At 62.7% G+C, this 23,086-nt stretch overlaps 2 protein-coding genes across 6 annotated transcripts; one reads left to right on the top strand and one right to left on the bottom strand.

Annotated features, from left to right (window-relative positions):
* The first annotated feature begins 1,507 nt into the window (after window positions 1-1,507).
* On the top strand, window positions 1,508-17,484 carry ZDHHC8 (zDHHC palmitoyltransferase 8). Of its 5 annotated transcripts, none has more exons than XM_081801630.1 (12): window positions 1,508-1,684; window positions 8,854-8,975; window positions 9,150-9,223; window positions 9,396-9,568; window positions 9,749-9,851; window positions 10,264-10,355; window positions 10,522-10,663; window positions 10,883-11,003; window positions 11,076-11,185; window positions 12,548-13,548; window positions 16,506-16,727; window positions 17,081-17,484. In XM_081801630.1, exons 1-12 carry the CDS (start codon window positions 1,581-1,583, stop codon window positions 17,085-17,087), a joined length of 2,271 nt encoding a protein of 756 aa, XP_081657756.1. In that variant the 5' UTR covers window positions 1,508-1,580; the 3' UTR covers window positions 17,088-17,484. The 5 variants fall into 5 exon arrangements, with proteins under 5 accessions (XP_081657756.1, XP_081657757.1, XP_081657754.1 ...); XM_081801628.1 differs by having other exon boundaries at window positions 1,512-1,684; window positions 9,150-9,307; window positions 10,883-10,970; XM_081801627.1 differs by having other exon boundaries at window positions 1,514-1,684; window positions 9,150-9,307.
* A 709-nt stretch (window positions 17,485-18,193) lies between these two features.
* CCDC188 (coiled-coil domain containing 188) lies at window positions 18,194-20,910 on the bottom strand. Its single transcript, XM_031017209.2, has 9 exons — window positions 20,121-20,910; window positions 19,834-19,941; window positions 19,569-19,673; window positions 19,396-19,452; window positions 19,226-19,285; window positions 19,017-19,081; window positions 18,774-18,831; window positions 18,471-18,520; window positions 18,194-18,380 (listed from the first exon to the last, which is right to left on the bottom strand). Exons 1-9 carry the CDS (start codon window positions 20,652-20,654, stop codon window positions 18,194-18,196), a joined length of 1,224 nt encoding a protein of 407 aa, XP_030873069.1. The 5' UTR covers window positions 20,655-20,910.
* Window positions 20,911-23,086: the final 2,176 nt, after the last annotated feature.

The following is a 23,086-nucleotide window of genomic DNA, read 5'->3' on the forward strand; positions in this document are numbered from 1 at the left end:
CCACTGGGCAGAGGCTACAACTGGAGCATTATGGGAAAAAGCCCATGACCGGATCTTTTGTCAAGCAGCTGTACTAATGCCCCAGTTCTGGCCCCCAGCCCAGGGTCTTTTTAATGGCTCACAGCAGCCCACATACAGGCAGGGAGGGGCTTCCAGGCCAAGGAGCCCCGGGGCCTGTGGCAACATGGCCTGAGAAAGTGGCTCCTGGGCAGCAAGGGATTCTGGCCATGAGAGGAGCAGGTGCCTATGGCCAAAGAGGGTGAGGACCCCCCCACAGGGATTCCCAGCTGGGGAGGGTGCTGATGGGTCTTGGTTTCTGAGCAGAGGGCCCTGGGGCTGTGTTGGAGGAACAGAGACTTGCTGGTCCTCACTGTGGGGGCTTCAGAGCTTGACCCAGGTCCCAGCCTCCCAGAGGTTCTGCACTGCTCTGCCTGGCTGCTCGGCCTGTTCTGTCCACACTGCAGCCAGGCACTGCAAAGGCACAGGTCCACCTTAAGCAGGCAGCGGCCGCGGAGCTGGTGGGTGGGATTTCCTGCAGGAGGTGGGCCTGCCCACAGGCCTATCCCAGGCAGGGGCAGGATGCCCCGTGCTTCCCGAGGGGCACTCCACTCTCCCTCTGGGAAGCTGAGGGGCTCACCCGACCCTAGTTCCCCCACCTACACACACTCCCAAACCTGCGGTTTGGGCCAGGAAGCTCGAGAATCCAGCACCCCCTGCCCCTCCCTACCCTGACCACTACCTGGACAAGGTCCAGTGGAGGGGCTCGAGGGCTGTGAGAGGGGCAAGAGATAAACAATGACGGGGCCCCTACAGTGTCACAAATTCCCCACCCCCATGAATGCCAGGGGAGCTCCAGATGAGAGGGGTCTGGCCCTGTTCGGGAATAGCATGGAGCAGGGACATCAGCCTGACCCCAGGGACAGGCTCCGAGGTGTTAAGGGAAAGGTCTGTGTAAACAGAGGCCCGGGAGGGGACCAACATGCCATAGCGCCAGGGCCTGCGCGCTGGGAACAGGGGGCCTGGCGCTCTCCGCGGTGTCCGCCCGGTGGGCCAGGACTGCAGGTGCACGGCGACGGCTGCGTGGCTTCAGAGTGCCGCGGGCACTCGCCTGGCCGGGGCACCAAGGCGAGGAGGGGCCGCGCCCGGCCCAGGGTCCTGAACGCTGCGCCAGACGCCAGCGCCGGCGGGGCCCCGGGTGGTGGGGGGGGCTCGGCGGCTCCCCAGTCTGGCCGGCTCCGGCACCCGGCGCCCTCAGGAGGGCGTGGGGCGGGCGGGGCGGGGGCCGGGCGCGGCCGCGAGGGGTCCCAGCTCCGCCCCGCCTCCGGCCCCGCCCCCCCGCCGCCTTGCCGCCCGGTCCACCTTAAGGGGCGCGCTGACATCAGCGCGCCGCCGCCGCCGCTACTCGTGGGGTGGGATTTCCTCCGCCACCGCCGCCGCCGCCGCCGCCGCCGCCGCCGCCGCGGGTCCTGCGCCGCGTCCAGCCCGCCCCGCCCCGCCCGACCCCGGCCCGACCCCGGCCCGACCCCGGCCGGCCCCGCCCGCCCGGCCCCGGGGAGGGATGCGGCGGCGCGGCGCCCAGGATGCCCCGCAGCCCCGGGACGCGCCTCAAACCCGCCAAGTACATCCCGGTGGCCACGGCCGCCGCGCTGCTGGTCGGCTCCAGCACCCTGTTCTTCGTGTTCACGTGAGTCCCCCGCGTCACCGGCGGGGGGGGGTGCACAGGCGGCCACAGCCGGGCCAGAAGGGGCAGGGGCCGGTATAGCGGGGGTTGCAGCCTGGCAGGCCTGGGGGACAAGGCCCGCGGGCGGGGCAGGGCAGGGGGGCCAGGGGCCGGGAGGACTGGGCACGACAGGGCTGGCACCAGGGCTGTGGGTGACGTGAGCCCCCCCATCTGGGCTGAGGCAGAAACAGTGAGTGTGCCTATACTGGGGCACCAGGGACAGGTGAGTTATCCGTGTGGGGACACTAGAGCCTGGCAGGCAGCTCACGAGTGTGCCAGGCCCTGGGTGTCAGTTGCTGGGCCCAAATAGGGGAGTGTGTGCAGTGGCCGCCCAGGGTGTGGCTGCAGCCCTCCCCTCCCCACAGGCTGCACGAGGGGGGACGTGGGCTGCTGAGAGCCACCAGCCCCTCCAGCAAGGAGCTGAGGGCGGCTCTTGGGTCCCCTCCTGGTTGTCCAGCACAGGGCCAGAGCCAAGTTGTTCCCGCGTAGGTGTGGCCTGGCCAGGCTGCCACGTGCCTGCCCCAAAGCCACCCTTGATGCTGGCCTGGCAGTGCCCTACACCCTCCCTTGACCTTCTCGGGAAGGCTCGGGGTCGCAGCTGGAGGGCCCAGGCCAGGCCTCACCCAAGGACACCGGCCATGTTGGGTACTGGGACCCTTGAGACAGAGGGCAGGCAAGGCCCTGGGCCCATGCAGACATAACTTCTTCACCTGAGACAGGCTGGCTCACATATAAGCCTGCTGGCAACACCATGGCTGTGGGGCACCTCAGGTACAAGGAGGGGTGGGGGTTCCAGGCTTCAGCCATGCAGATCTGGGACCACCCGCTTCCACAAGTCCCATGCCAGAGAAACAGCGCAGGTGACTAGAGCAATGACCGCTCAAGCCTTCCTGGGAACTGGAGGTGTTGCAAATGGCCCCAGCCCGCGGGGTCTCTGTTCCGAGGCAGGTCAGCCCCAGTGTAAATGAGCTTGGAGCAGGGGTGAGCAGGAGCCGGCTTGGCACCCTTCGCCTTAGCAAGAGTGAGGGTAGCAGCTGTGAGGATGGCGAGTCTGCATTGGGTGCCCATGGAGGCGCAAGAGCTCCCTACCTGGAGGCCGGGGCTGGGTGGGCGCCACAGGCTGCCAAAAGCGTGTTTAAAAAAGGCCTGTGTGGACGGGCTTATTTCTGGCTTTGGCAAGCAGGCGTGTTCTTGTTACTCAGATGCTGCTGGCTGTGGGGCAGAGAGGAGAGGGGCAGGTGGACAGCAAGTGCAGGGTCTTCTGGAGGGGTGGGGCTTAGCCCAGTCCTGGCCCTGGGGTCCCCCACACCTGGACTCAGGTGTGCTTCGGGGTAGCCTGGCGTCCACTTGCTGATCCTGGTTTCTCACTCCCGAAGTGCAATTAAGTGTTTTTCCTCCCTGACATTGAAAGTAATACGTGTTCTCTTTCAAGAACTTGTGAAATGCAGGGAAATAAATCTTTAAAGAATTGAAATCAACCCTACTCCAGGGAGTCTTCCTGTCTCCTCTCCTCTCCTCCTATGCTCACCTGAGCTCCTCTGTAGCATGCTTGTCATAAGCCCTTGCTGTGGTTTCAGAGGGCCCTTACACGGCTGTCCTATGATGAACTTCACCATCCCAAGATGTGGGCGGGCGCTGAGGCTCCTGCACCCTGCCAAGTTCTTCCTTCTTCAGTTCTCAGAGCTGAGGTTCTGGGTTCAGGGACACCAGCCCAGCAAGGGGCAGGGTTCCCTCAGGGCACTGCAGGCCTTTCCCTGTGTCCTGCCTTGTGTGTGACCCACTCTGCCTGAGAGAAGGTGGCATGTGCCTCTGCAGCAAGCTGGGGGTGCAGGGGCACCAGCTGGGGGCCAGGGGCAGTCACCGTCTAGCCAAGGGAGCTTTGATCACCCTTAGGGCAGGGCTCCCCTGAACCCCTGAGGCCACATTCCCTGGGCCAAAAGGCCACTGGGGACCCTGGCCAACCCTGACCCTGGCTCCACCAGGGTCCCCCAAAGCAACTGGGTTCCTGAAAAGGGGTTCTGCGGGGTGAACCAGGCCTACTGACACTATTCACAGTGTGCTGAATTCCAGGCAAGCGGGGGTCCCAGTGGTCCCCTCCTTGGGATAGGCCTCTGGTCACCCTAGCACCCACACTTTTACCCTTTTTCTGGGTCCAGGCTTGCTGCAGACTTAGACATGTATTGAGGAGGGAGCAGCCCACTCCTGTGTCTTCTCCACCCTGCCCTTGGGGCGCCCACGGGGTTCTCTCTTCTCTGCCTTTACCCCTTGACCTTCACTGGACTCTGCGTGGCCCCAGGCCCCCTCTCTGTTCAGTAAACACGAGCTGCCCCCTTTGGGGCAGGTCCTTGCAGACAGCAGCTCCTGACATCATGCAGGGTGGGGAGCCAGGAGCCTAGAAGATCAAGGACCCCTTCCTCGGCCCAGCTCACTGAGGGGCCTGGGATGAGCAGAATTTTCAGACATGTTACCAGGAGAGGCTGCGGGGTGGATAGGATCACCGGAGGTCAGGGCATCTCCCTCAGAGGATGGGGAGCATCCTGAAGGGTAGGTTCCCAGAGGTCCTTCTCCTCCAGGAAGCCTTCCTGGGTTCCTGGTACAGTCGTGTCCCCTTGGGCCCCAGAAGCCCTTCACACTGTGGCTCAATGCCAGGCTGGGTCAGGTGCTGAGTGGGTTTCCAAGAGCCCCCAGGCCAGGTCTCCACCTCAGCCCCTTCCTCCTCCCCGAGCCACTTTGCAGAATGACAGGGAACCTGGAGACATCAGAAAGCTACAGCTGCTTTGGGGTTACCAACACCTGGGGCCAAGCTGGGCCATCTTGTCTCTGTCCAGGACCAGGGGGCTGACTTCTGGGACGTCACAGTCTGTCCCCAGGATGGGCCTGAGCCCTCCCCATGCCCAGAGGCCCAGACAGGCTGGAAGACCCAGCATGGGACGGTGGAAGGGCAGGCCCAGGTGAACAGAGCCCCTGGCAGGGGCCACATGGGAAGGAAGGAAACAGGGTGAGCCCCCTGCCAGGCCTCACTGCCTGTGGCCTACCGTATCTTTGGCCGCCTGAGCCTCAGTTTCCCCATCTGCTCAGGTGTCTGCAGGGATGGGATGGGTACAGGAGGACAGAGGCCCCAGCCTAGCCTGACCAGGGCAGAGTGGCCACAGACCCTCTGGTCCCGGGTGCCCCCATGCGTGATCATCACTCTTAGACACAAACAGTGTTAATGAAGAACCCGATTTAAATGAAAACGTCTGAGTTAAAATTTTCCATTCCACATTTAGCTGTGGCGCGCATACTGGCCCTGCAGAACCGCCCACCCCCACTGGGTGGTGTCTCCCTGCCCGGCTAGACGGACTTGGGGCCTCAGTCTGGGTGGGGCCCATGGCAGTGGCGTGTGGCCCTAACACTCAGGAGGCGGGGGCTGGATAGGGAGGAGGGTTTCCAGCCTCAGAGCTGGGCCGGCCCCCCACCCAGGCCCGCCCTGGGCCCCACAGCATGGCTGCAGCCAGCAAGGGGTGGCCAACCCCTGCCTGGAGCATACCATCCCCTGGGTGGGAATGGAGTGATGTCCCTGTGGGCAGAGGGGCCCTCCTGGAGCCTGGGATAGACTCAAGGTGGACTGAGCAGGACTGCCTGCCACGCCTTGCCCACAGAACTGGCACGTCCTCACGTGTCCTCACGCTTGCCTGGTCCACGGGGAACAGAGAGAACATAGAGAGGGGGTCGGTTTGAGGAAGGGCATGTCTGTGTGTGTTCGTATGTGCATATGAGTGTGTTTGTGCATGAACGAGGGCGCAGGTGTGCCTGTGCGGCCGTGTGTATGTGTGTGTGTGTGTGTGTGTGCAAGTGGGCAGGTCTGTTCTCACAAACATTTTTTTTTTTTAAAGATTTTATTTATTTATTTGACAGAGAGAGACACAGCAAGAGAGGGAACACAAGCAGAGGGGGTGGAAGAGGGAGAAGCAGGCTTCCCGCTGAGCAGGGAGCCCGATGCAGGGCTCAATCCCAGGACCCTGGGACCACGACCTGAGCCGAAGGCAGACGCTTAACGAATGAGCCACCCAGGCGCCCCTCTCACAAACACTTATGCACGTGTGTCTTGCTCGTCAACACATGTTGGTGTGTGCTCACGTACGTGTGCCTTTTGAATGTGGTCGTGTATGCACGTGTGTCTGTGTACATGTGTATCCAGGCATGTGTTCACACGTGTGTGTCCGGGAGCATATTTGTGTGTCTGTGTGTGCATTGCACATGTGTGCGTGCACGTGTCCCTGCATGCTCGTGGGGGCACATGTCTGTGCGTGTGCCTGCTGGCTCTGGCCAGGGAGCCGGTCCTCATTAGGCATGACCCAGGCTTGGACCCTCCTTCTGGCATGGCCTGGGCGTAAAGGCCCCCTGAGGGAGGATGAGGGGGGCAGGAATGCATGGGAGGGCCTGATCCTGGGTCTGAGTCGAGCCTGGGGGCCTGGTGATGGTGGGCCAACAGGGCAGTGGCTCAGGTCCCTGTTAGAGTACCTGCTCTCCCTCTCCCCCACCACAAGCCTGCCCAACACCAGCTAAGGCCCCAGCCCACTCTCCCTGGTACATGTGGCCCAGGCATGCAGAAGGGTGGTGCCTGTAGTGGACAGAGGCTGCCCACCACGTCAATGCAGACGTTGCCCTGTCACTTTGCAGATTCCCAAACATGGCCCCGTTGCTGTGCAGGTGTCGCCCCCCCTCCCCTCTAGCCCTAGGCATCTCATTCGGGGCAGCTGTCCAGCCCGGGGGTGGGGGGAAGTCATTGAGGCTCAGGGAGGACAAAGCATACAGGCTACCTGGGCCAGGGGAGACTCCGGTCAGTGTGAGTATGGGGGCTGCCTGTGGGGTTCAGTCCCTGCCTGCCTGCATAATAGCTTGAATCTCACCCCGAGGTCTTGGTATGTGACAAGCCGTCCTATACCCACTCCTTGTCTGTAAAATAGGGAAACAGAAGCGCCCACACCCTGCAGCTGGAAGGGCAGATTTTGTGGTTCACTGCACAGGGCCGGAGGGCAACAGGCTCTCAGTATCCCCTGGGAAAGCCTGGACAGCCGGGATGGACCCTCTGACCATCCCCCCTCCCCCTGGCGCCGTGTCCTCTTGCCGGCAGTGCCCACCCACTTGCTGCACCTCGTATGCGCACATCTGCCGGCCCCAGCGCAGCACAGGACCTCTGAGCTCCTCCCTTTGCGGAGCAGGCTGGCTCGGCTGGTGCGGGCCACGCAGGTGCACACGAGCCCACCCTTGCCTTTAATGCTCTGCTGTCACGGTCTTGGAATTCTTGATGCTTTTTAAACACCGGGCCCGCATTTTCATTTTGTGCGGATTACATAGCCCGCCCTTCCCAGAGGGTGCCATGGGGAGCTGGCGTGCCCCACCTGCGTGGGGTCTGCAGCCCCCCACTTCTCCCCAGCTCCTGCTTCTCTTGAGCTGACAGCTCCCGCTTGCCTGGAGAGCCCATCCCCGCTGGCATTTTGGCCTCTGCCCCCCACCCCGCCTTGCCAGGCAGAGCATGCCTCAGGGGCCCGCCAGCACCTTGCTGGATGGGATTGGGTCAGAGACCACAGCATATGTTGAGCACCATCTGTATGCTACGCTTTAGCTCGCAGGGATGGGGAATGTGGAGGCATCTACCGGTGGGCACTCTGGGCTGCCTGGGCAGGGGGTGGTGGGGGAAGGCCCTCCCCGCGGAGGGAACCTGTGTCCTCAGGGAGTGCATCTTCCTCCACAGCAGGTCCCGGAGAAGAGGAAGGGGTAACTTGCGGCTCCTGGCCGCCGAGCCTGCTGCCGTGGGAAGTGGAGTCTTTAAATAGCCTCTCGCTTTCCACTAAAAATAGCGAACTTCTGCTGCCATGGAGGTGGTTGCTGGGGTGGCGGGGCTGGCTCCTGGCCAAGACAGGCGTGGGCGCACCAGCGTGGCCGGCGTGCACTGGGGCAGTGGGCAAGGCCGTGGGCATTGCTCGCCCTGCCGGAGGCCACGATGCCGGAGGCCACAATGCCCTCAGTCAGGGCTACTGGGCGGGGATCCCCCTGGCCCTCCAGTTCCACAGAAGGGCTAGGTATGGGGAGGGGAACTACCCCCCCAGGTGCCCTCCACTTGTCAAAGCAGCCGGGAGCCACGGGAGAGATCAGGAGTCTGAGGCCAGAGGAACTTTTTGGGAGCCGAGTGGATGGACTCAGGGACACGCTGCAGGGTCGGGGCAGGGGGCCATAGTTTATGTGCCCAAGGACTGGGTGGATCCACAGAGAGGGCTCTGGTCAGGTCCCCAGTGGGTGGAAGAGGACACTCTCTGTGGCAGAGCACCCACCAGGGAGGTGTATGTAATCCTTATGGGGTGCCAGGAATCTGGGAAGGCTTCCTGGAAGAGGGTGCAGCCTTGGAGCCATGGACGTGGAGGTAGTAAGAGATGGTGAGTGGCGAGGGGGTATCATGCTTGTCTAGAGTCTCCAGGTGTTCTGCATTGTCATATGGATAGTAAGGTGACAAACTAAAAAGAAGGGGCTTCCTGGATGCAGATGTGCCCAGTGGTCCAGACCCTGAGACTGCCCCCTCAGGGAAAAACAAGGCTGCCACCCACCATGCATTCACTGACTGAGAATTAGAGCTCCCCATGTCCCAGATTTTCCCTGGCAAAGGGGCCCCGCTGGGCTGGGGACAGGTCTGCATGAGGACCGGGGCTGGCCTCTGTCTGTCATAGCACACAGGCAGAGTGAGCTCATTTCTCATCCTGGACTCCTGCCTCCAGTCTGCCACCCCTCCTAAAAGTGGGAGCCCAGGCCCACAGGCCTCTCTGAGCCTCAGTATCTTCAACTGTGAGGTGAATTCCTAACAGGCACCGGGAGGGTTGCTGGAGTCAGGGTCTGCGTGCAGGCAGCCCGCACACCTACCGGGCACGAGGTGCCCAGCCCCGATGGTTGAGTGGAGAGACAGCAGGCTGATGTGTAGGGGTCTCCCAGCGGGGCTGTGGTGGCGGTGGCCTCCCTGACTGCCACGCTGAGCACTGATGGTGGCCTTTGATGGCCCAGCCTGCCTATGTGTGGCCGTGCCTAATTCATCTGTCCCCACGCCCCATCCCCACCCATCTGCTGCACCCCCAGACCTAGCTCTGCCCTGCTGTCCAATGCAGGTGCCCATGGTTGACTCGAGCTGTGTCCCCAGCTGTTCCTGTCTACAATGGCATCATCTTCCTCTTTGTCCTGGCCAACTTCAGCATGGCCACCTTCATGGACCCTGGCGTCTTCCCCCGAGGTAGGGCCCTGTGCTGGGGCACGTAATCTGCTCCCTTTCACTAGAGTGTGAGTGGCTGACGTGCGAGAGCCTTTCGGGGGTGGTTCCTGGTGGGCGGGCTGGCAGGGATCTGGGAAGGACTCTCCTGCCAGGAGAGTCACTTTCCTGCCACCCTCCCCTGGCCCTGGCTCACAGCGGATGAGGACGAGGATAAGGAGGACGACTTCCGGGCCCCGCTGTACAAGAACGTGGATGTGCGGGGCATCCAGGTCCGTATGAAGTGGTGCGCAACCTGCCACTTCTACCGCCCACCTCGCTGCTCCCACTGCAGCGTCTGCGACAACTGCGTAGAGGTGACCGTCCTGCCACCCCGTCTGCCCCGTGCCCCCCGTGCCCCTCCCCGCCCCCCACCTTGTGCCCTGACTCACTGCTCCTGCCCAGGACTTTGACCACCACTGCCCCTGGGTCAACAACTGCATTGGGCGCCGCAATTACCGATACTTCTTCCTGTTCCTGCTGTCACTCAGCGCACACATGGTGGGCGTCGTCGCCTTTGGCCTGGTCTACGTGCTGAACCACGCTGAGGGGCTGGGAGCTGCCCACACCGCTATCACGTATCCTTGGCTCGACCGCAAAGACAGTGTGGGCCGGGGGCACATTCCACAGGGGAAGCTGAGGCGCAGGGCGGTGGGGTGACTGCCTGGGAGTCCCCAGGTTGGGTGGCAGCAGGAGTCGTTCGTCCCCAGGCACCTGCCCCGTGTTTTTGTCTTTGGCCATTGGCCTTAACGGGCCAGTATGGCCGTCATGTGTGTGGCTGGCCTCTTCTTCATCCCTGTCATCGGCCTCACTGGCTTCCACGTGGTGCTGGTCACTCGGGGGCGTACCACCAATGAGCAGGTGCTGACCCTAGGAGGGCCCACATGGTGATGGGGATGCGGGGGGCCCTGTGGGCCAAGAGGGCCGGGGCTACACCAGGACCGTGTTGGGGTGGTGTCAGGGAAGGGCTGCCGGAGCCCTCAGCTGAGGTGGCCTGCGCAGCTTCCGTAGGGGGAGGATCTGGCCCTGGAGACCCTGCGCGGGGCATGGAGTGTGGGGCCGTGCCTGTGGATACTGCAACCACCAGTAACTCAGGGCCCAGAAATTCTACAGTTTCCGGCGGGAACCGTCAGGGTGAATGGGCGGGGGGCACCCACGGGCTGACCCTGCCCAACCTGCCTCTGAGGAACCCTAGCCGTCCCTGCCTGTCCCCCTGTCTGCCTTGGCCCGGACCCTGGGTGGCCAGGCTGGCTGAGGGGTCCCATGTCCACAGGTGACGGGGAAGTTCCGTGGGGGCGTGAACCCCTTCACCCGAGGCTGCTATGGGAATGTGGAGCACGTGCTGTGCAGCCCTCTGGCACCCCGGTGAGGCCTGGACGGGGTGTCAAGGGGCCTCTGCCGGGTTTGGGGTGGGCAGGTGTGGACCCTCAGCCTGGTCAACCTCTGCCTTTGGCAGGTGCGGCCAGCCTTGCCTTTGGTGAGCGTTCGGGCCACGTAAGCCTGGCCACTGACCCCTCTGCCCCTGGTGCAGGTACGTGGCGGAGCCCCCCCGGCTGCCGCTGGCCGCTCGCCTGAAGCCGCCCTTCCTTCGGCCCGAGCTCCTGGAGCGAGCTGCCCCGCTAAAGGTCAAGCTTAGTGACAACGGGCTGAAGGCTGGCCTGGGCCGCAGCAAGGTGGGGGCCCTGGGGTCAGCTAGGGGATGGGGTAAAGGGCAGACCCTTGAAGGCAGGAAGCAGCTCTGTGTGAGGGGGCCTAGAAGTGGAAGTGGGAGGAATTGGGTAGATTCTGGAGAATGGTCTAGGGCCCCGGGGCCCAGGGCCCAGGGAGGAGTCCCCAGTTATGCCCCACCCCTGGCCCACACCCTACCCACCACTGACCACGCCCCCTCCCAGTCCAAGGGCAGTCTGGACCGGCTGGATGAGAAGCCGCTGGATCTGGGGCCGCCACTGCCCCCCAAGGCGGAGGCCGGCACGTTCGGAGGTGACCTGCAGACCCCACGCCCGAGCAGTGCTGGTGAGGTGGGGGTGGCCAGACAGAGGGAGGGACATGGACTGACCCCAGCCTGACCGTGGTCCATCTCCCCAGAGAGCGCCCTGTCGGCGCAGAGGACCAGCCCCCCGACACCTGCCATGTACAAGTTCCGGCCTGCCTTTCCCTCGGGTCCCAAGGCGCCCTTCTGCGGGCCTGGTGAGCAGGTGAGGAGGCCTGGCCCCGCCGCAGGAAGTCCTGCTCTACCCCTCCTGGAGACCCTGTCCCCAGAGGCCTCACCCCAGAGGTCCCACTCCTAGAGGACTCGCCCCAGGAGGCCCTGCCCCTGGGGCCATGGGGTCATAGCCTTGTGGGCGCCAGCAGGCCCTCACCCTGTGGGCATCCCAGCTATGCACGAAGGAAGGGCTGGGACAGGCAGTCCTGACTGGCCCCTGCTCCTTGGCCGGCATTGCCCGCTAGCCTGGTAGGCGGCTGCCCCCAGGGGCAGTGTGTGCCAGCATGCCTGGGATTCCACTATTGGTCACTCTGTAAGGCCCACGGGAAGGCTTCAGAAGAATTTGAGATTGTTTAAGAAAGCACATTTGTTTTCTCTGAGTTGTGTTAAGTACTCTACGATCACTGTGGAGCAGTTGGCAACCCTGGACAGCCTGAGGAATGATCCAGAACCCTGAGCATTCCCAGGCTGCCCACCCTCTTTCATGGCCACCTAAGAGGTGAGCCTGTGACTGGGCCAGTATGCCTGGACCGGTCACCTCCCCTCAGGACCAATGTCCTGCTCGACCCGGCGTCTCTGGACCCTGTGGGCTGGGCAGGGGTTCTGGGCCTCCTTGGCTAGCATGCCATGGTCCTGCCCCGGGAGGGGTATCGATCAGCCCTCCTTGGGAATGGGGGGCTTTAGGTGTCCTCGCCTGCCTCATCTTCCTGGGATTGTCCTGGATCCCACAAGGATTCTGGCCAAGTACCCCAAGGCCACATTTGTCCCTACCAGTACCCCCTCTGGGTTTTGAGGTTCTGGAGGCTCTCATCCCCAGCCCAAGCCTGTGACCACATGCCTCGATTCACGGAGACTCAGAGAGGCCCTTCCACCCTGTTGCTGTGGCTGTCCCCTGGCCCCTCCCCAGGAGGTCCTGGCCCATGTGGGCTCTGAGGGTCCTGCCCTGGGTAGATGCAGCAGCTAGCTCTGCTCTTACATGGCAGCGACTGCAATCCTCAGCCGTGAGGTGCCCAGGAGAGGGCTCTGGCTCTCCGTGTAGTTATTACATCCCCTCAAGGTCCAGCTCCTGAGGCTGTCCCCACGGCCCCCCTCCTCTTTCCTGGGGAAGTAGGAGCAGGAGAAGTGTGCCCAGCCTTCCCTGGGAGGCAGCATCTGGGGGCTCTGGTCTACCCTGTCCCCACTTGCTTCTGTGGTGGGCAAGGAAGAGGTGGTTAGGGGATGGAGAACTTCCAGGAGCAGCTTGTTGGTCACACGTGTCACCAAATTGTAGCCTCTGTCGGGGCACAGAGCACCTGGTGCCTGGGCGGAGCAGGGTGGCCGGGCAGTGGTAGACGTGTGCCCTCTCTCCGCACAGGTCCCTGGCCCTGACTCCCTGACACTGGGGGAAGACAGCATCCACAGCCTGGACTTTGCGTCGGAGCCCAGCCTGGACCTCCCTGACTACACGCCCGGAGGCTTGCACGCAGCCTACCCGCCGTCCCCGCCACTCAGTGCTGCTGACACCTTTTCGGGTGCCTTGCGCTCCCTGAGCCTCAAGGCAGCAAGCCGGAGGGGTGGGGACCACGTGGCCCTGCAGCCTCTGCGCTCTGAGGGCGGGCCCCCCACGCCCCACCGCAGCATCTTCGCCCCCCATGCGCTGCCCAACCGCAATGGCAGCCTGTCCTATGACAGTCTGCTTAACCCCGGCTCTCCCGGTGGCCACACGTGCCCAGCCCACGCCACGGCCGGCGTGGCCAGCTACCGCTCGCCCTACCTGCACCCGGGGGCGGTGGGTGACCCGCCACGGCCCCCGCCCCGTAGCTTCAGCCCGGTGCTGGGCCCCCGGCCACGGGAGCCCTCACCTGTGCGCTACGACAACCTGTCCAGGACCATCATGGCCTCCATCCAGGAGCGCAAGGACAGAGAGGAGCGGGAGCGGCTGCTGCGCTCTCAGGCCGACTCGCTCTTTGGCGACTCGGGCGTCTATGACGCGCCCAGCTCCTACAGCCTGCAGCAGGCCAGCGTGCTGTCCGAGGGCCCCCGCGGCCCTGCCCTGCGCTACGGCTCCAGAGACGACCTCGTGGCGGGGCCCGGCTTCGGCGGCGCCCGCAACCCCGCGCTGCAGACTTCGCTGTCCTCGCTGGCCAGCGCCGTGAGCCGGGCGCCGCGGACCTCCTCCTCCTCCCTGCAGGCCGACCTGGCCAACAACAACGCCCCTGGGCCTCGGCCCGGCAGCGGCTCGCACAGGTCCCCGGTGCGCCAGGGTCCCCCCTCCCCACCCAGCACGCCCCGCTCACCCTCCTATGCAGGCCCCAAAGCTGTCGCCTTCATCCACACGGACCTCCCGGAGTCGCCACCCTCGCTGGCCGTGCAGAGGTGGGTGCTGGGGGGCAGGGGGCTTCCCAGCACAGGTCACGTGTCCGGCCGCCTGTGGGGCCTCTTGGCTGAGCATGCGGGGGGTGTCTGGGAAGCCAGTGGCTGCCTACAGGCGTGGGCCTCACCCTCCTTGGAGGCCCCCCTGGCCAGACTGTGTGAGGGTAGCCCAGCTCCAAGGACACCCTGACACGTCTGAGGACAGTGGGGCAGGAGGATTTGCCCACTGTGGGCTGCACGTTCTCATGCAGCTGGTGCAGCCGAGCGTAGGGGAGGACCCTGGGGCTTCTTCCCCTGGAGACAGTGTCGGTCCAGGAGGCTGAGTCTGGGGGACATCATCCCACAGCAGAACGTGCTGTCCTGGGTGCTCCTAGCCCCAGGAAGTAAGGGCTTCCTTGCTTGGAGATGGGGAAACTGAGGCCCAGAGGGGCAGGCTGGTTCCAGGCTCCCAGCAGGTGGGTCATAGGAAGCTGGGCCGGCTGCCTCACAGGGTCAGGTACAAGTATACAAGCGGAGCAGCTGGGGTGTGCTGGGCCCCACAGTGGGTGCATGGGTGTCGTCAGGGCGTCACTCGTGCTGCCGCGAGCACGGGCTCAGTGGGCGAGGCGGCCCCGGCCCCTGTTGTGGATGCGGCTGGCCCAGGGGGTGGCAGCCGCACAGTGAGGTGGGATGGCAGCCGAAGGAGGGAGGAGCTCCCAGCTTCGTGGGTGTTTGGGCCGCGATGTCAGAAATGCTACTGGTCAGTACTGGGCAGGCTGGAGGGCAGGGAGACAGCCTCTCGTTTTCCCAGGAGGGAGCAGGGAAGGAACCAGAGTCACCACTGGGCTCCCTGGCCTGGGGCACTAGGACGATGCAGGGCCTGGGGGCTTGGCCAGCGTCCATCTGGCCTCCCTGTGCTCTGTGATCTGTGCCAGTGGGAGGGACCAAGGGACCTGGGAGGGGGATGATGGCCATTCTGACGTCTGTCCTGTGACAACATAGCCCTCCCTCTGCAGGCTGTGCACCCCCACCCATTTTCTGGGTGGGACCTTCTGAGCTCAGAGGCAGGGGCTGCCCCAGGCTTTGTCTGCGTCCGCGTCCTCTGTCCTCTGTCCTCCGCTGGCCTCTGTCATGCTGTGGTCCCGCGTTCACTGTGTGTGTGCGTGTATGTGCTTGTTTTGATGCAGGGACCACCCTCAGCTGAAGACCCCCCCAAGTAAGCTTAACGGGCAGTCCCCGGGCCTGGCCCGCCTGGGGCCTGCCGCTGGCCCCCCAGGGCCCTCCGCCAGCCCTGCCCGGCACACGCTCGTTAAGAAGGTGTCCGGCGTGGGTGGGACCACGTACGAGATCTCAGTGTGAGAGGACTGACTGTCATCCATCCGCCGTGGAGCCCCGGGGACCAGGACCCCCAGCGGCTGCCCTCCCCTCCCGACTTCTCTGCCCCGGGAGACAAGGAGGCCCAGGCCTGGTGTGGACACGTCAGCGGAAGAGACCACGCCTCCACAAGCCTGTCCCTCTTCCTTCCGCCTGTCCATCCACCCATCTGCTCAGCAGGGCGCAGCTGGGCCAAGGGCCGCTGGACTGCAGGATCTGTGTGGCGGTGCCCCTGCTCCCACAGGTGGGGGGGGCGGCGAGGGGGTGTGCACTACATCTGCACCTGCTGCACCCACGGGTCCCTGGCCGTACCGGACCGAGGCCCCACCGCCCGGCTGCTCCTAACTCGTTGCCTTTCAGGGACCTGCTGGAAGCTTGTAGCTTGGCCAGGCCAGTTCTTCTTCGGGGAGTCCAGCCCCAGCCTACAGGCACCCAGCTCTGGGATTGCTCTGGGTTCTGACAGACAGGTGGCCGATGGACAGACAGCCAGCTGTGGGTGGGGTCTTGGCTCCATGTGTCCTGTCTCGCCCAGCTGGTGGGTGCGTCCCCATGTCTGTGCGCTGAGCTGCCATGCCACGTCCCATGTGTTAACGCTCGGGCCCCCGCTGCCCCCACTGCCGGGAAACTCGCTTTCATTGAAGCCTTAACCTCTGCTTTATGCTCTTGTGGGAGGCGACCGGGGTGGGCGGGGGGAGGCAGGTGGGAGCAGGCACAGGCCGGACACTGCCACAGGGGACCCATGAGACCAGGAGTCCTCTCCCTGCCAAACTGGAGATTCCCTACCCCAAGGCATGCCAAGTCCAGGCCCTGCAGGAGCCTCGGCGCCCTCGTGGGAAGCACATGGGGGAGGGGGCCAGAGTTTCGCCTGGCGCCAGGGACCCGAGAGTAAGCACACGGCAGCGTCCGCTTGCGTTGTGTCTGTTTTATGTTTTTATATCTACATCTATATATCTATAATTTTATTAAAAAAAGAAAAAGAGTCATTTTGATCCTTTCCTTGAGCAAGGCTAGGGCTGTTGCTGCAATGCGGGGGCTCCGGGAGCGGGGAGCAGAGTGGGTCAGGCTCTGGGAGAGAGGTTGGCCATTCTTCTTCGTGGGTGTTTCCACTGACTTAAGCTGAGTTGGAAGCTTGGGAGGTGGGGTCTGGCCGATGGCTCTTTGGCTGACAAGGCTCCCGTGGGTCTGCATCATCCCTGGTGGTAACAGGGCATTTGGAGAAAGGTTGGGGTTGCAGGTGTCCCAGGACCCCCTGGGAACCCAAGAGCTCTTAGGGGAGATGGAGTAGGGGGTGCAAATGGGGCCACCCATTGGCTGAGGGCCCTGTGGGGGCCGTTGCGGCATCCTTGCAGCTACACTCACTGGAACTCACCCTCCTGGCAACCTGAGCCTCCCCTCCCCCTGACCTGCCACCAAATGTTGGGGGTGGGGGCATTGAGAATCCATGGCTCTTTAGGGCTGAGACCAGCCAGGGCAAAGACTGGGGGTCTGGGGCAGGGACTGGCCCAATGTGGGAGGCTAGCTGGGCCTTGGACCCTGCACTGGGCAGCTCTGCCCCATGCTGACCTCCACCTTTCTGCTTCTCTCTCACGGGACGCTGCGGCCCCCAGGGGGCGGATCGGCACCTGCAGCCGCGGATGGGGCCGGCGTGGCCAGCCCAGGGTGCCCCCCGGCCTGCACCTATGCCACCTTGGCCTCCCCGAGGACCGCCCACCGCTGCGGGCCCCCTGGAGCCCAGCCGCCGGGGTACCCCCCCGAGGGGCTATGTGCCGCCTGCACTCAGCTGCCTCCAGCCTTTTCCCCAGTCTCTCGGGGCCTGAGCGGGACACCAAGTAGGCAGCTCTGGGGCCCGAGAGGACAGCCCAGGAAGCCAGGCAGCCACAGACCCTGGGCCGGGGGCTGGGGGTCCTCTTTCCACCAGCCGCACCTTGCCTGACTCCCAGCCCCCTGGGGCTTGTGACCCTGTGCCCACCCACCTCAGGAAGTCCCCACCGGCTGCAGGGGGTCCCACTCCCCAGGCAGGGGCCCTGGAGCTGGCTGGGACCAGCACCCCGAACTCCCTGCCTGACCGAGCACTTTAGACGCCACTTCCTCCCCAGGGAGCCCAGGCCTCGGTGGGTTGGGCTGGGGTGGGGGTCTCAGGTTGCCCCTGCAGGTCACTGCACTCCCTCCTCCCCACACCCAGCACATGAACAGATGCCTTAACCTCTTGGAGCCGCCAGCCTGGTGAGCCATCCGGGCCCTGCCAGGGCGGGGAGGAGACCCTGCCAGTCCAGTGTGTTCCTGGTGACTGCTCTGCCCAGCCCTGCCCGGCAGTCTTCACTCTTTCACTCCGAGATGTGGCACCTGGGGGAGCTCAGAGGGCCCCACTGCCCACGGCCCTGCGGTCCCTGCCAGCCAACGGGGGGGCCTGGACGCCCCCAGGGGCAGGGCGGGGGCTCGGGCCAGCCCTTTTCCTGCCTGGGCGGTGCCTCTAATTCTCCCACTTGGGGATGAGCAAGCCACAGAGCTATTCTCTATTGTTCTAAAAGGTATTTTCCCCCCGCCCTAATTTAATGCCCTAAATAAAATTTTTGGTGTTTACCTCCACAGCTCTGTCCACCAACGTGGTCCCCCTGTCCTCCGAGCCTTGGGGCAGTGCCAGGAGGCTGGACTGGACAGGGATCCTAGGTTGGGGAGGGGACAGGAGTGGGAGGTGGGGGGGGGTGGCCGGTCAAGAGTGGAGAGGGTGGGGTGCTCGGCCAGATAGGGACAGAGGGTTACGTGAGGGGTGTGAAGTCGGAGGTGGGGGGGCGGGTCACGGAACCTGATCCCTGAGGTCTGCTGATTGGGCCCGGCCCCACAGATGAGGCCGGAGGACCCCTGGTCCTCACTTACAGTGCAGACCCTCCTGCGACACCCTCTGCTCTGAGCCCTCCCTGGTGGCCTGGGGTGGGCTGGGGGCTTCCTGTGGCGGGGCTGCCGCCCAGCGGGCAGATGGAGCATGGGCGCTAAGGCAGGGGCGCCACCCCAAGGAACCCTCAGTGTGAGATTGGCCTCAGAAGGCAGCAAAACCTCCTGCCCCCGCCACCCCCGCCCCCGTTTCCATGGAAACAAGCTCACAGGCTGTGTGTGTCACGACTATATGTCCAGCAGCAGGCCCAGCCCTCAGGACAGACCCCGCCTCCACCCTTCTCCGCAGCTCCTGGCGGGGACAGGGCGCGGCAGTGCCGTGGGCAGGGGCCAGCGTGGCCGCTGAGCACCCGGGGCAGGGCCGGCCGCCTGGCCTCCTCCTCGCTGGGGCCGCTGGGCCTCCGGCCTAGAAGGGCAGGAAGTCGTCCACCTCCAGGCGCAGGAACGGGCCCAGCAGGGCCCGGAGCTTCCAGACAGCGGCGCGGCTCAGCAGGGGGGGCACCAGCCCCTCGAAGGGCGCGGGGTCCACCACGTACACGTAGGCAGCGGTGCAGGCCAGCAGGGCGCCCAGCAGCAGCCTCAGGGCCAGCAGCCTGCGGGCGGCGGTGGTCAGGGGGCGGGGGTGCCCTCGGGGACGGTCCCAGGGGACTGAGCCCTGCCCGTGCACTCACGCAGCCACCTACCAGAGCTGGCCTTTGAGGCCCTCGGAACATCCCAGCTGCGGCCTTGCCTTCTGCAGGGGAGGGGCTGGGTCAGAGCCTGCCCCCATGGCAGGGGTGGTGGGGGAGTCCCTGTGCTGCCGGTTCTTACCCCTCACTCCCTCACCCAGGACCAGGCACCTGCAGCATGTCTCAGGGATAACTGGTCAGCGGGCTCCTGCTGGGGCTCCTGCCCTGGGGCCTCCTCCACTGAAGCCCACAAACCCTCCCCGAGAGGGGCCTCTAGGGCGAGGCCAGACTGAGACAGGGTGTGGGTAGGGGGCTTACTGCTATGCATGCCATCTGCTGTTCCTTCCTGGCCTGGGTGCGGCACTGGGCACGCTCCCTGGATGGAGGGGGGGCTGCAGTCAGGGCCATGTATAACCTGCCCCAGCCGGCACTACCCCCTTGGTCTGGTGCAATGGAACTGGGAAGGGTCAGGGGTTGATTCCCCCACCCCATCCTGGCCAGGACACCTGCCCCTTTCCCAGTTCAGCCAGGCCCCCCCAGGCCCCTGACCCTGCACATCACCCCAGAATCTCCAGCTGAATGTCCTCCATCTGGTCTAGTACTCCCCGGATGTCCTTCTTGAGGTTCTGGGGGACAGAGGAAGTAAAACAAGTCCCTCTCACCCTGACTACTCTGCCGTATCCCCCTGCTTCTCGATGCTCCCCTGCCCCCACACCCCCTGCCTACCCTCTGTTCCCCTCAGCCTCAGGGGTCACCCTCTGGGGACCTACCAAGAGCCCAGTAGCCTGGTTGTTCAGGGCCATGTGTACCTCGGCCACGCCGTCCCACACCTGGAGGGAGTGGAGAGGCTGGGTCATGCTCCAAGGAGCAGGGCGCCCAGGGAGGTGTCCCGCCAGGTGTGGGTCCCCCAGCGGCCCTCCCACCCCAGCCAGGTGGGCACCTCGGTAATGGCCATCTTCTTCCTCTCAAAGGACAGTCGGATCTGCTGCAGCTCGTTCTGGGGAGGGGCACAGCGCGGGCACAGGCAGGGCCAACGGGGTCAGCTCCTTCCTCCCCGGGGCCCCCGGCGCCTGCTGCACGAGCCCTCCCGTGGTCCGGCGCCCGGGGACCCACCTGAGACTGCTGCACGAAGGACTCCTCGCTCCGGCACATCTCTCGCCGCAGCAGCTGCAAGGGCGCCCTGTCCTCCAGGGGCCGGGCACTGGCCTGCTCGGGGGGCTGTGGAAGAGCCCCTGGGTCAGCCCCACGGCTGTGGGCAGCGTCTGCGCTCAGGGCCGGCTGGAGAGCGGGGGCGCAGCTGCGGTGCGCGGAGTCACGCGGTCATTCCCGACAACTGCCCTCCGTCCTGCTGGGCCGGGCGTCTGCCGTATGCACTTACCCAGGCCAGGGCCGTGCAGCTCGAGTGCTCCGGGCACAGGGGCAGGAACTGCTGCCCTGGCCCCAGGAGGGCCCCCAGCTGCTCCCGCAGATCCTGGTTCTGTCTTTTCTGAGGGGTGGGGAGGGACAGAGAGATGGGGCTGCTTGTCACAGCTGCCTCTTGGGCAGGAGACAGAAGCCGCGCCGGCCAGGGCAGAAGCTTCGGCTCTGCAAATGGCCGCGAGCCCACTGCACAGATGCGCTCTGAGCCTGGGCTGGCCCCGGCGCCTCGGCGGGCTCGCCACTCACCAGATTCTGGTTTTCCTGCTCCAGCTGGAGGAAGGACTGCTCTGCAGGATCCAGGGGCATGCTCTGGAGCGGGGAGGGGGCTGCCCTGGGTGAGGCTGGGGTTCCTGACCCCGTCGGCAGGGGCGGGCACGGGCAGGGTCTGGGCCCCGAGCTGGGGGACCCCCCCTGCCTGGGGGCCCCTTGCTCTCGTCCCGAGTGCAGGGGCCAGCCCCACCCCAGCCTTGTCTCCACTTGTCCTTGTCTCGCCCCCACTGGGTCTCTGGGTCTCTGTCGCTGCATCTCGCCCTCGTCGCTTGCAATAAAGTTCCCAGGTACCTCAGCCCCGACCCTGGGCCCCCTGCTCCCTGCCCCTGGAGGTGGGAAAGGCCTGGCCGACTCTATGGAGTGAGTGGAACTGAGAGGCACCAGGCAGGGCCACCTTACAAACCCCTGGCAGGGTGGATCCAGGCATCCTCCGTGGCTGCTCGAAGCTGACGGCTGGGGGCACTGGGGGTGGGAGTGGCCACAGGGGCCCAGGGTTTTGGGCCCCTCCATACCTCCCTGTAACCCCTTCCTAACCCCAGGTCCAGGCTCTAGCCTGGCCCGACCTGCCACCCTCTTATTGAGGGCCCTCTAGGTGTCATGGCTCACAGGTCTGCTTCAAGAGTGCCTGTCACAAAGGCCTGAGCACAGCCAGGGAGGTCACAATGGGCCGGGGTGGTGGCCAGAGCCAGGGCTGGTGGGGTCCCTCCCACCAGGACCCTGTTCCTGAAGTGCCCTTCTCTGCTCCCCCGCTGTGCATCTTCCCCCACCCCAGCTCCCCCACCTGCATTAGCTCTTTTCTCAAAACGTAAAACAAGTAATGCAGACGCAAGGCTAAAACAAAATCAAAGGCCGGACATGCTATCCAGTGTGGCCCTCCCACCTCAGTTCCCACCACCCACCACCCACAAGCCTGGTCATTAAGCTCCTGCTGGGGTTCGGCCACACATTCTGCGCAGCTGGGCGGCATGCGCCCCCACCTCCTCCTCACACAGGACAGCTTATCCCACGGCCTGGCTTTTTTACCTAACCGACCTTTGGGATTTTATTTTTTGAAAATCATTTATTGAACGTTTACTTCAATGGTTCTATAAGGACGATTATCATCCTCTTTATAGGTGGGGACACTGAGGCACAAAGACACTGAGTCACTTGCCCAAGGTCACACCACTGTTAAGTGATGGAATCAGACATGAGATCTCTCTTCGGTGTTTCGGAGGTCTTTTATTATTTTTTTTTAAATTTTAATTCCAGTATAGTTCACATACAGTGTCATATTAGTTTCAGGTGTACAATACGGTGATTCAACCGTTCTACCCGTGACTCAGTGCTCATGCTGAGAAGTGTACTCTTAATGCCTTTCACCGAGTTCACCCCCCACCCCCCCCACCCTCTGTTCATTAGTTTCGTTTCCTAAATTCCATGTATGGGTGAAATCATACAGCATTTGTCTTTCTCTGACTGGCTTATTTCACTTAGCATTATACCCTTTAGCTCCGCCCTTGTTGTGGCAAATGGCAAGATTTAACTCTTTTTTATGGCTGAAGTAGTATTCTGTTGTTTATACTATACACACATCTTCTTTATCCATTCATCTGTCGATGGACAACTGGGCTGCTTCCCTATGTTGGCTATTGTAAATAATGCCACAATAAACATAGGGGAGCATGTATCTTTTCAAATTGGTGTTTTTGTATTCTCTGGGTAAATACGCAGTCGTGGAATTACTGCATCATAAAGGTGTTCTATTTTTAAGTTTTTGAGGAACCTCCGTACCGTTGTCCACAGTGGCTGAACCAGTTTGCATTCCCACCAACAGTGCATGAGGGTTCCTTTTTTTTTTTTTCTTTCATTCTTTCTTTCTTTCTTTCATTCTTTCTTTCTTTCTTTTCTTTCTTTCTCTTTCTTTCTTTTTTTTAAACGATTTTATTTATTTATTAGAGAGAGAGAGAGAGAGAGAAGGAGCAGGAGCAGGGGCAGAGGGAGAGCGAGAAGCAGGCTCCCCGCAGAGCAGGGAGCCTGAAGCGGGGCTCGATCCCAGGACCCCCGGGATCACGACCCGAGCTGAAGGCAGTCACTTAACTGACTGAACCACCCAGGCGCCCCATGAGGGTTCCTTTTTCTCCACACCTTGCCAACACCTGTTGTTCCTTGTGTTGTTGGTTAGCCATTCTGACAGGTGTGAGGTGGTATCTCGTTGTAGTTTTGATTTGCGTTTCCCTGATGATGAGTGATGTTCAGCATCTTTTCATGTGTCTGTTGGCCATCTGCATATCTTCTTTGGAGAAATGTCTGCTCATGTCTTCCACCCATTTTTAAATTGGATTATTTGGTTTTGAGGTGTTGAAGTTTTATAAGTTCTTTATAGATCTTGGATGCTAACCCTTCATCAGAGATGTCATTTGCAAATGTCCTTTCGCATTCCGTGGGTTGCCTCTTAGTTTTGTTGACTGTTCCCTTTGCTGTCGGAAGCTTTTTACTTTGAAGTAGTCCCAATAGTTTATTTTTGCTTTTGTTTCCCTTGCCTCAGGAGACCTAGCTAGAAAAATGTTGCTATGGCCGATGTCAGAGACATTACTGTCTGTGCTCTCTTCTAGGGTTTTTGTGGTTTCAGGTCTCACATTTAAATCCTTAATCCATTTTGAGTTTATTTTTGAATTGAGTTGAATCTGAGTAAGAAAGTGGTCCAGTTTCATTCTTCTGCATGTGGCTGTCCAGTTTTCCCGATACCATTTGTTGAAGAGACCCTCTTTTTCCCATTGAATATTCTTGCCTGCTTTGTCCAAGATTAATTGACCATATAACCATGGGCTTATTTCTGGGTTTTCGATTCTGTTCCATTGATCTGTCTATTTTTGTGCCAGGACCATAATGTTTCCATTACTATAGGTTTGTAGTAAATCCTGAAATCTGAGATTGTGGTACCTGCCGTTGTATTCTTCTTT

This window comes from Leptonychotes weddellii, chromosome 13 (assembly GCF_054177405.1).
Source record: "Leptonychotes weddellii isolate Sample4059 chromosome 13, ASM5417740v2, whole genome shotgun sequence".
Lineage (NCBI taxonomy): Eukaryota > Metazoa > Chordata > Mammalia > Carnivora > Phocidae > Leptonychotes > Leptonychotes weddellii.

What these genes read in the sequence shown, in the direction of transcription:
- CCDC188 (XM_031017209.2), bottom strand. Translation starts at nt 20,654, where the DNA reads ATGGAGGGGCCCAAAACCCTGGGCCCCTGTGGCCACTCCCACCCCCAG. An exon ending in AGCAGGAAAACCAGAATCTG is followed by an intron (nt 19,942 to 20,120) that starts GTGAGTGGCGAG and finishes CCCACCCCTCAG; the next exon opens with AAAAGACAGAACCAGGATCT. An exon ending in ACCAGGCTACTGGGCTCTTG is followed by an intron (nt 19,082 to 19,225) that starts GTAGGTCCCCAG and finishes TCTGTCCCCCAG; the next exon opens with AACCTCAAGAAGGACATCCG.
- ZDHHC8 (XM_081801627.1), top strand. Translation starts at nt 1,581, where the DNA reads ATGCCCCGCAGCCCCGGGACGCGCCTCAAACCCGCCAAGTACATCCCG. An exon ending in ACCCTGTTCTTCGTGTTCAC is followed by an intron (nt 1,685 to 8,853) that starts GTGAGTCCCCCG and finishes TGTCCAATGCAG; the next exon opens with GTGCCCATGGTTGACTCGAG. An exon ending in CCCTCGCTGGCCGTGCAGAG is followed by an intron (nt 13,549 to 16,505) that starts GTGGGTGCTGGG and finishes TGCGGCCCCCAG; the next exon opens with GGGGCGGATCGGCACCTGCA.